We start from the raw sequence: 10,730 nt of genomic DNA, 5'->3' as shown, positions 1-10,730 counted from the left end.
ACAGGCACCGGAGACCTTACGGCCACAGCTCCGAATGGCCGCATCGACAATGGAGGTGGAGAATATGGTCCACTCGGACTCAATATCTCCAGCCTTCCCCGGGATCTGGTCAAAGCTCTGCCGGAGGCGTGAGTTGAAGATCTCCCATAGTCTAATGAATCATTAATTTTATTCTGTTAAAAATGTTTACTCTTCCCATTGTTGATGTGTCTTGAAAATGCTCCTTCAGAGCCACACATGACATTATAAAATGGTTTTACAGGCTGTGTACAAATTTCTGACTGATATTTCATGTAAAAAAAAAAAAACAATTTTTAAAACAAATACAGTATCACTGATAGACATACAGTATAACCTTGTGTTGGGATAAGATATTGATAATGTGTGCTCCCCACTCCCACCTCAGAGTACCCATCCTGGACCTTTGGCCATGAGAACACCACCAGCCACTTCGCCTTCAACATCTCAGAAAACCACGGAGAAAACTTTACCATTTCCTTTATAGTGCGCTCCCATAAACACAGTGGTCTGCTCCTGCAGCTCCACCGAGGAGGAACACCATACCTGACAGTCTATCTAAAGGAAGGCACTGTTGCTATTTACAGCCCTCACACCACACTGCGATCAGAGGCCGAGTCTGTAACTGATGGCAAAAATAATTTGGTGACCTTAAGGTTACGCTATGGCCACGTAGTCTTCCCCAAAGCAGGGGACCGTCGTGCCTTAGGAAATGTGAGTGTAGAGGCAGGGGATGTGGCATATGTTGGAGGGCTCCCTGCAGGCATGAGCATGAACGCATGGGGAGGACACTTCAAGGGCTGCTTGCAAGACATTCAGCTGGACCACAAGCATCTGACCACTGAGGATCATCCAGAGGGGGTGGAGGTTTACCAGGCAAGCGCAGTAGAGAATGTATTGCCCGGATGTCAAAGTGATGACACATGCAAGGTAAAAGAAATCATATAGTCTGTTGTATGATCACTTGAACTACAGAACAGACAAAGGCTGGATTAAATGTATACGTCTATCAAGATCAAATGAAATGTAGATAAAGGCTGAATTGATAAGTTTTACAATGTCACTCTTGTTGTAATGGAGCACAAGTAAGACTATCTGATTATTTTTACACCACAACAGCTGTCACTACCCATCAACATTACTGTCTCATTATGTAAAGTAATTAAGCAGAATGCATCATATTTGGCATAGAGACTGATAAATGTTTCTCACAAATGTTCAACTTTAATGAAAAGCTCTGTTAGGCACTATGTGGCTTTTTAAAACTGAACTTGTGCTAATTGTGGTAGCACCTTGCCATGCTGTCAGATAACCTGGGTGTACTGCATTGCCTCAACCCTGTTAACATTAATCTGGTTTGAATCCTTTTGATCTGTGAGCTAACATTCTCTGCAGCTTTTACCCCTGCAGTCACATCAGGTGAGAGAGTTTACAAGTGCTGATCCATACCATCCATCTGTGTTTGTCTGTGCACAGGATGAGCCCTGTTTCAATGCTGGACAGTGTCAGGTCACCTGGAATGACTTCAAGTGTAACTGTTCCATTAACTACTCAGGCCGGCTTTGTGAAACACGTCTGTGGTGCGTCGACAACCCTTGTTTCAAAGGAGCACACTGTGTCGAGCTGCAGGATGGTTATGAGTGTGAGTAATCCTTTGTTAGTGATTTTCACTCTCCCCATTAAGGCAGGGCAAGTCAAGTCATGTCAGGTCAAGTTTATTTGTTTAAGTATTTTTAATTAGACCAATAGTCCTGAAAAGCTTTTAAAGGGCCATTTAACATTAAATGGTATGGACTGCCTGCCAACCCTAGTCCCTCAGTGACATCAGGAAGAACAACAGAGGGAAGAATGTCTGTGATTTGTGAGAAGTGCCCTGTGGAGGTGCAGAGAAGAAAGGTTATCATGCAACATACTAAGATAAAGCAACATCATGATCGTTTTCTCTTCTTTTTTCACATTTTTCATTCTCACTTTGTCTGAGTTACTGCAGTGGGATTTTAAATCCATCTTGGATTTGATACAGTAAGTCAGTAACAGGTTGTGGGATAGTTTGGCAGCCTATGCTTCTCTGCTGAAAATAGCACATATTTAGATTTTTTTTTTTACATTTTTTTATTTTGTGGTGCTTTGACTCTCAGGGATATTAATTAAAATGTCTTGTCATTGGTCTGTGGTGTGGATATCATGGTCTAAGAGACAGTTTCTTCTCTAACTTCTTAATTGTTTAACTGTTCAGCTTTTAAAGCTGCAGCCTTATTTGCATTTATTTATACTCCCTTCCAGTGTTTGATGCAATGTTCCCAAACAATCCTACAATGCTGATGTTGTTGCACATATGTAAACCTTACATACAGTATAAGACAGTTTATAAAGGGAAAAGGTTGTTGCTCCTGTGACAGCAGCTCGATATAGTTTTCTAATCAACACATCAATCATGCAACATCCAAGACTTTTCACATATTAAGTTTTGAATTGGCATAATTGGCACAGCTGCTCATGATCTTCTCCTTCTACAGGTTTAACTGAGGCCAATTTTCAGGATAACTCCCTCCAGTATGCTGCCAACAGCTCCCTGCTGAGTCCTGTAACCAACATCACCATGAACATAAGAACACGGGACGAGAACGGTGTCTTGCTGCGGGCCACCAGCAGAGCTGAGGTCTTCTGCCTGGGTCTGCTTAACTCCTCCCTGCTGGTCAAACTGGGCAGCGGGGCAAATTCAGAGCTGCTGGCCTTCACAAGTGACAGGACAATTGCAGATGGAGTGTGGCACCACATCCTGCTGACTATGGTTGACCCAGTGCAGTTGACATCTCGCTGGAGCCTTTCAGTGGATGGGCAGAGAGTGGGTGTCAGCTTCAATGTCGGTGGCAACCTCAACTTTCTTAATGATACTAAGATCTGGCTGGCTGAGAACTACACTGGCTGTTTAGGGGAGGTGAGAGTGGGTGGAGTCTACCTGCCTCTCATTAATGTACCAGAACCCCCCCAGGTGAGCCGGTTCTCCATACTGGGTGGACATGAGCCAATTATAGGATGCCAAGGTGCACCAGTCTGTGATTCCCAACCCTGCCTCAACGAGGGTGTGTGTCAGGACCAGTTTTATGAGTTTAACTGCAGCTGCAGCTCAGGCTGGGAGGGGATGCTGTGTGAGACAGAGATAAATGAGTGTTCCTCAGGTCCCTGTGTGTACGGTTTATGTAAAGACCTCCTGGCGGACTACCAGTGTAACTGTGAGCCTGGATACAAAGGGAAGAACTGTCAGGAGGAGGTGGATAACTGTCTGGAGTTCAGCTGTGTGAATGGAGGAACCTGTGTGGAAAGTCATACATGTTCCTGTCCTCCTGGCTACATCGGCAAGCGCTGCCAGTGAGTACCCACCTTTCTATTTCTCTGCAACTCATTCTGGGCATTTTTCCATTATTATTATTATTTTTGCCATAATTAAATTTACTATTAGACTCAGTTAGGTCAGAATGCCTTGACATGGAGTTAAATCGGTTTTGTGAAAACAGTTCTAAAATGTTTTGTGTGGCTGCGCGAGGGGTTTGTCAAGCTTTAGAAAAATACCAAAGAGACATCACTTGAGTAGTTTAGCTTGGACTTGGACTACAACTTGTTAACAAAAACGCTGTGCTACAAACTACAATTGTGGAAAACCTGGTTTGTCTGGCACAAGTCCTGGAGCACCCCTTTCAACCATGTATTAGATGTTTTTGTGATCAGGCTTGTCTCTTATTCAACCTTAAGCTGAATTCATATTCTTACAAATCTGCTGGATCATCAGTTGATACCCACACCAGCCTGACAGACAAGTGGTGTCTGTATCTGACCACTTCTGTAACTTTCCCAAACCAGGACTCTGACATTCACATCCACATTGCCAGCTCTCTTTTCATTTCTGGCACATCTTTTCACATCAAATAACCAAGGGCAACATTATAAATGTCTGAAAATATGCATCTCTATCCTCATTTTTAAATGATACTCAGAGAAAGGCATATGATCAGCACTGCAAAATGTCTCATGCATCATTTCAATATTGTAAAAAAGTCCTTTCTACAGTATATATGATGTGTCTAGGCAGAGTTACCAGGTCCTTAGCCAAAAACAACATTATTGTTTAGCTTCACTTGGTTATGCAGTACGATGTGTTTCCTGAAGACATTACGTCAGGATGCTTCTACAGATCAAAATGTGGAACACACAGGATATAAGAGAGACAAGGGTAAATGTATTACTTTACATCTTTGTATCATGTATCATCACTGTATGTCCTTCGTTAGTGCAAGTTACATATTACACCGACAGATTCTCCAGAAGAAAGTAAATACTGCACAATATGTCAAGGTGCTGGTTATATAAATTAATTTTAGGAAGTTAGATCCATCACCCACTGTGCAATCCTTTACTTCGGCTACACTGTCTAAAATAAAGTAATATAAAGTGAAATGTGTCCAATAGGTGGCGCTTCCCTCCAGTGGCATGTGATGCAAAAACAGAGTGTCTCAATGGAGGGGTGTGTATAGGAGGTGACTCTGGAGGAAACTGCACTTGCAAGCCTGGGTACACTGGAGCCAGGTGAGAGCAGCACACCACACATTCCTCAACACACACATGCTGCTCTGGAGAAAGTGTGTCTGAACTTTATCCAAGTGTAAAGGTCAGGAGAACATATGCGTGTTAGCTGCTGCTCTGTCAGTTGGCATTGCGTTCAAACCCTGCTGATGTGTTTCAGGTGTGAGACAGAAATAGACGAATGTGAGTCCAACCCTTGTCTCAATGATGCCACCTGTCGGGACAGACTCAATCACTTCCAGTGTGTGTGCATGCCAGGCTTCAGTGGCAAACACTGTGAGAGCAATGTAAGTGGCTGAAAGATATTTTCACTGGCTCTGAGTTAATTCACCTTCACAGTGCATGTGCTCAAACAGAACCTGAATCTGGATGATGGGTTTAAAGTTCATGGCTTAGCTTCAGGTTCCCTGTAACTGCCACAAAAGCCAAGACCTAGAAATAATAAACAACACAGACATTTATTAAAATGTAGTTTGAACCAGAGCATGTGAGTGGAACACGAGCAGGGGATTTTGGACAGAGCACAGAGCGGCTTTTTTAAAAAGGAGGGAGCATCACCCTATGTCCTGTTCCAATTCCGGTACCGCTCACACTTGGAGCCTGAAGCATGTCCAAGCCCGACCCAGAATACATCTGTGCCTTGCACAGTCATCCAACACTTTTCAGTCAAAAATCATCCATTGTGAGCTCAATAATGGAGTTCCAAAGTACTTTAAAAAGGAAACTGAACAGTCCTACAGGAGTGCTGTATATTTTTAATTAGGTCCATTGAGTCAGTAAATTTTACATGTGACTTTTTGTGTTATATTCCTTGTGACACAGGCCTAACTGTAATTTGAAATAAATCATTTATACTGGGAAAAAAGTAATCATTGTTCTTTAGATTTTTGGGATATAAGAAAAAGTGAAGTACATGCAGACTCTTTCCTTTTTTTTGAGCTGGTGGGTGTGATTTGAGAGGAGTGGGCTGCAGTTTGAGCAGAGTGCTGAGCAATAATGAGCAGAGCAACCTGGTGCAGCTTTGGGGTGGTAGCGGGCGAACAGCTCAGTGAGTAAGGAGAGGAAATTCTCACCGCTCCATTCATATGCTCTGGTTTGAATACAAGTGTCAGTAAATTAGCAATAATGTATGCTATGTCCTATAGTGTATTTTTCCAGTCCAGTGTAAAACGATGAAGTTTCAGAATTTTTATAACAGCGCTAAAGGTTGCAGAGTTTGTAGTGCTTTACATAAGTTATAAGATTTATAGATTACTTATGAAACAGTAAAACAGAGCAATGTTTGGACTGTGATGTTAGTCTTTATCCTAATTTTAAATTAGATAGGATGTCCCTGTCAGGTGTTCTAACTTAAGCTGTTTTTACACATGAACTTCAGACAGAGTGATTCCTTTTCTTCACCACTGTGTGTTTGTGTTCCTCTGGTTTCACTCCAGTCACATAACAAAACATCATCAACACACCTGCTGGCTCTGTGTGAAATTTTCAGAGAAGAATCTGCTCTGTTCGCACAGAGGCTCAAACAGACATTACACAGACTGTGTGCTAGGGAGCTGGCAGGGTAAAGTCAGCTTAACATCCAGGCTAATTAACTCGGACATTTGCATTCACACATGCAGCTTCTCCAGTAAATGTCTAGATAAGTTCAGGGTTGTGGTGCCTGTCTGAAAAGGGCTTTTACTGTTCAGTTTCCACCTTCTGTTACATTTATACCTGCTAAAATAAACAAAAGTCAAAGATAATCTGTGAAAAACATTTTTAGAAAACATCAAAACCAAAGTGTGTTAACAACATACTAAGATGTACAAGTTTACATTTGATTAATAGTTTCAAATGGCACTTCCTCTATGGCCTGTCATCTTTCAGAAAGAGGAGCATAAGGAGCGAGTTCCTTGGCTGCTGGTGACTATCCCTCTGACCACGCTGTGTGTGTTACTGGCCACGTTGGTGGTGTTCTTCCTCATCACGTTGGCTCGGAAGAAACGTCAGTCAGAGGGCACATACAGCCCCAGCTCACAGGAGGTGGCTGGTGCCAGGTTGGAGATGGGCAGTGTCCTCAAAGTGCCTCCAGAGGAGAGGCTAATCTGAGGCCTGTAGACTTTCCTCACAGCCTTACATCCAGTGGATGTATATAACATATGTTAAGGGCTTTCCTGCCCTACATGGAAATAATGGCGTATAAGCCAATGACTGATCCTCTGCCTGGAAAAACTACTGAGGTTAATGCATCAGAGGTGGACCAAAAACCAGAGGCTGAGAGAGCCGTGCTTTTGATTTCTCAGGCTGTCCTGTTAGCAGGAGTGTGATCAATGGCTAAACTGACTCTGGATTTGTCCTTGTAAGCTTGAGTGTTGATGACAAACTCAATCTTGATTTGCATGGGATCCTGTGAGGAGCACTGAAGAAAAGCTCCAGTTTATTGAGAAACAAGTTCAAATGGGCTGAAACTGAATTTCTCTCACATCCTTTATACAGACATGTAAAGGCAAAGACTGTAAGTCATTGTTTATGGTTTTGGAAAGCAAAACCTCATTTGAATTCAAAATCTTCCTCTGTAGATTATAAAAAGGAATGTATAGAGGGAGAAACACACATTTGAAACAAATTCTGTCAAACTATAGTTTCATTTGCATGCATATAAATTGCATAATTTTATCGGGGGAGCCCCTTCTTCATCAACATATGCCTTGTAGTAATGTTTCTTACATATACTGTGAGAGGGTGTGGGGTTAAGTGTGAAACCTTTTAGAGACACCCACTAATTTGGTTTGCGAGAAGAGGCTGTGAGATGTGCAAAGGCAGGAACTCTGGCTTTCACTGACTTGAGGTCCCTTGGTAAGGGAAACCTGTATGACTTCTTCTGTGGTTTCACCACCTGAATTCCTGATTTTTAAAAAACATTGATAGCAAATTTATGTTTCAAAATTTTTTGTCTAGAGGAATGACACAAACCTCCTGTTCTCCTAGAATCACAGTCAAAATTTGTGAATTCATACATTGTTTGTTGTCACAGGCACCGGTGCTTTATAAAATATGTCCACAAGAAAATACTATTCCTAAATTGAAAGCAGTATTCTTTAATCATGTGCCTGCAGATTTTCATTAATCCCGACTCCACCGGCTTCTGTCAATAAGTTGTCCTTCCTTATCTTAACTGCTACAGTCTTAACATTGAGTCAAAACCTGCTGTGTTAATAATTGCTGTATTATATTGTCGTTGTGCACTGTATAGCTCAACAAGTTAACCTCTTTGCCCAGACTCTCTTACTATGTAAGTATGCAGTGAGTGTTGTAGACATGTCTATGTGTGTGTAACGCACTGCAAAGGTTGAAATCACTGTATTTTCTTTTTCTAATATCCTCAAATTGTATTTAATTGTAGAAATCTTTGTGTTGCTTAAAGGTGGTCACATCAGTATTTGTGATCAGAAATAAAAACATGTTCCTTTGCTACTTGAATTGTAGCTAATTTCAAGGAATAATTCAACATTGCTGGAAATATAACTATTTAAATTCTTTCCAAGTGTGAGACCTACTGTATCTCTCTGTGTGTTAAATACAGAGCTGGAGGCAGAATATACTTTGTCTAGCTTAACATAAAGACTGGGCCCAGGGGCAGCAGCGAACTTGGCACTTTCAGGGTGAAAAAGAAAGCACCAATGCCTCTAAAATGTAATGATAAACATATTATATCTCACTTGTTTAATCTGTACACACACACACACACACACACACACACACACACACACACAATGTAAGTGTGATCATTTGTAATAATAGGGGAAGTATGTCTTGGCAAACAGCAGCTGGGTGCACTGTGAGGTTGCCAGCTTTGGTTCAGTCATAGCAGAAATTCAAACCAGTCTTCAAAGACTGCTTTTTTTTTTGAAAAACTGCATAATAGTCAGAAATAGTCTTGCACAGAAATACTGGGTGAATGGATAAAATGTTATTCACCAAGTTCTACTGCATGCTATGGCTAAAAGCACAAGTTTTAATTTTTCTATTTCTGGTTGTGTACAGATTAAACAAACAGTATAAAATGTGTAACTTCGTGTGTAACATCGTGTACCTTTCAGGTATTCCTGACTCCTGCTCTGCACTGACACACAGACAAGAGACTGATATTCATCCTCTCATTTAACTCTCAGAGAAAAAGCAAATATGTCTGCTGTTTCAATTAGTTAAAACATATCGACTATTTTCCATTCTCTAATCTTATGAAGCTGATCGAGATAAACCACCTTTTTTGTTCACATATACTGACCACACTGCCTTTGAGCTGAAGAGTAACATAAAGGTTTTTCCATTTGAGTAAAAAATGCTTAAACTAAGAATTAGACCTCAAAACCTGATTCAGCTGTACTCACATCTGTCCTCCAGGACGTTCCACTGCTAACTTGCCTTTCACTGTATGTTGTACTCTCTAGTGCTGCTAACTTTACAAACTGCTTACAGTAACCAGGGTGCTTTTACAGTTAGCTAAGGGTGGTGTGATATAAACTGACTAGACACTGAAGCAGTTTGATGTTAATGAAACTACTTTGTGAAAGAGAAGTTGCATTCAAGTGACATCCAAAATATGAATCACTGGTCAGTATGATTGAATGTAGAATAAAATGTCATTTAAAGGGGGGATGAGTAGGATTTTGATCATGATCTGTGGCCTTTGACTTTATCTGACCAAGTACAGCTGACCCAGTACTGCTCATTTGTAGGACAGATGAGGTACTGTACAGTATTAGTGCTACAGCAAACAGTTACAGTTTAGACAATGGAGTGCATCCAGCTATGTGCCATCTATTTGTAATTGTCCCTTTCCTGTTTCAACAAAGCCAGGTCTATAAAGGAATTATTTTCTCAGTTTAATGTGGAAGAAGGTGACTAATCTGCACAAAGCCCTGACCTCGACCCCACCCATCATGAGTCAGAGTTTATCACCCAACATCAGTGTTGGAAATCATTAATAGTCTTGTGGCTGACTAAGAGCACATCCCTGCCGTCAGGTTCAACATCTGGTTAAAAGTCTGAAACCAGAAAAGTGGAGGTGGTTACAGCATCACCTTATTGCACATGGTTGAGCAATGAGATATACAAATTTTTCCAGTATCCACATACTTCTGGCCTCAAACCACATGTTTGTGCATGAAGGTGGAAAAAGTTAAAAATATATAAACTGTGTATATTTCCTTATCTTTGTTTGGTCAGATCTATGAGGGGATTTGTCACTCTAAGGATTCAATGGCACTCCCAGCAGGCTTCCTGTAGTGTTTAATAAAGGTCAGAAATCACTTAATGCTTCTTTAAAATGCAGGGAATGTACAGATATGTGCATGACCAGATGCTAGTATGTGTCTTCATGTTCTCCTGTATCCATGAAACCCAAGCATCCTGTGATCGTTTCTATTCAGACAGACAAAAACCTTTGTGTAGACTGTACTTCAGTCATATATGATACTGTAACTTATACGACAAATCCTACATGCAGGACAGATAAACAGCCATGAACAGAATGACAGTGATTTTTCATTGGAGTTGTTTTCACCATTGTTCAGGGCACTGTAGATCAGTGCATGGTGAATTCTTTTCCAAACATCTATTATACAAAATAGTAAAAATTCCCTGCGGTTGTTTAAGCTCACATTTAGAGTGATATGGGTCATCGTTGTACTGTAATTCATTTGCTAACACTCTTTATAAATTTGCTTTTGCTAGAATGTTTGAGCTGAAAGTCATTTGGAAGTACTCAGAAGCAGTTTCCATGTTTTCTACAAGTCAGTATAACTCTTCATTTCTACTGAGAACATTTATGTATATGAAGTGGATTTTATCATTTGTCTGCAAAGTGAGATGTATACTTTCAATCAGAATGGGTAGTTACACTGTAATGTTATGTATATATGTCATGAACAGTGTTAATGAAAAATTAAAATCAAAGGAAATAAAAAACCAGGACTGATGTTTTCATTTAGTAAAAGCTTAGTGTTTCTTCTTCTTCTTATCATTATTATTATTATTATTTTCAGCGATCCCATTTTAAGTGATCTGTTGAGATTGACTTAACTTTTCCAGAGACGCTGTCTAACACGCCGCTCCAAAATCTGCCATAGGTGTTCAGCTGGGTTGAGATCTGG

The 10,730-nt window shown here is 40.8% G+C and overlaps 1 protein-coding gene across 1 annotated transcript in view; it reads left to right on the top strand.

Moving 5' to 3' along the window:
* Positions 1 to 10,529, top strand: part of LOC109959679 (crumbs cell polarity complex component 2) — a 31,451-nt gene extending 20,922 nt beyond the window's left edge. The window contains exons 8-13 of the mRNA XM_020599240.1: positions 407 to 948; positions 1,495 to 1,660; positions 2,535 to 3,387; positions 4,483 to 4,599; positions 4,757 to 4,883; positions 6,463 to 10,529. Of these exons, the coding sequence (XP_020454896.1) occupies positions 407 to 948; positions 1,495 to 1,660; positions 2,535 to 3,387; positions 4,483 to 4,599; positions 4,757 to 4,883; positions 6,463 to 6,684 (2,027 nt within the window). The 3' untranslated portion in view covers positions 6,685 to 10,529. The remainder of the gene's footprint in view (positions 1 to 406; positions 949 to 1,494; positions 1,661 to 2,534; positions 3,388 to 4,482; positions 4,600 to 4,756; positions 4,884 to 6,462) is intronic.
* The last annotated feature ends 201 nt before the right edge of the window (positions 10,530 to 10,730 follow it).

Source organism: Monopterus albus, unplaced genomic scaffold, assembly GCF_001952655.1.
Source record: "Monopterus albus unplaced genomic scaffold, M_albus_1.0 scaffold40.1, whole genome shotgun sequence".
NCBI classification, from domain to species: domain Eukaryota; kingdom Metazoa; phylum Chordata; class Actinopteri; order Synbranchiformes; family Synbranchidae; genus Monopterus; species Monopterus albus.
Note: the sequence above shows the minus strand (reverse complement) of the source record. Positions and strands in the feature narration are given on the sequence as shown.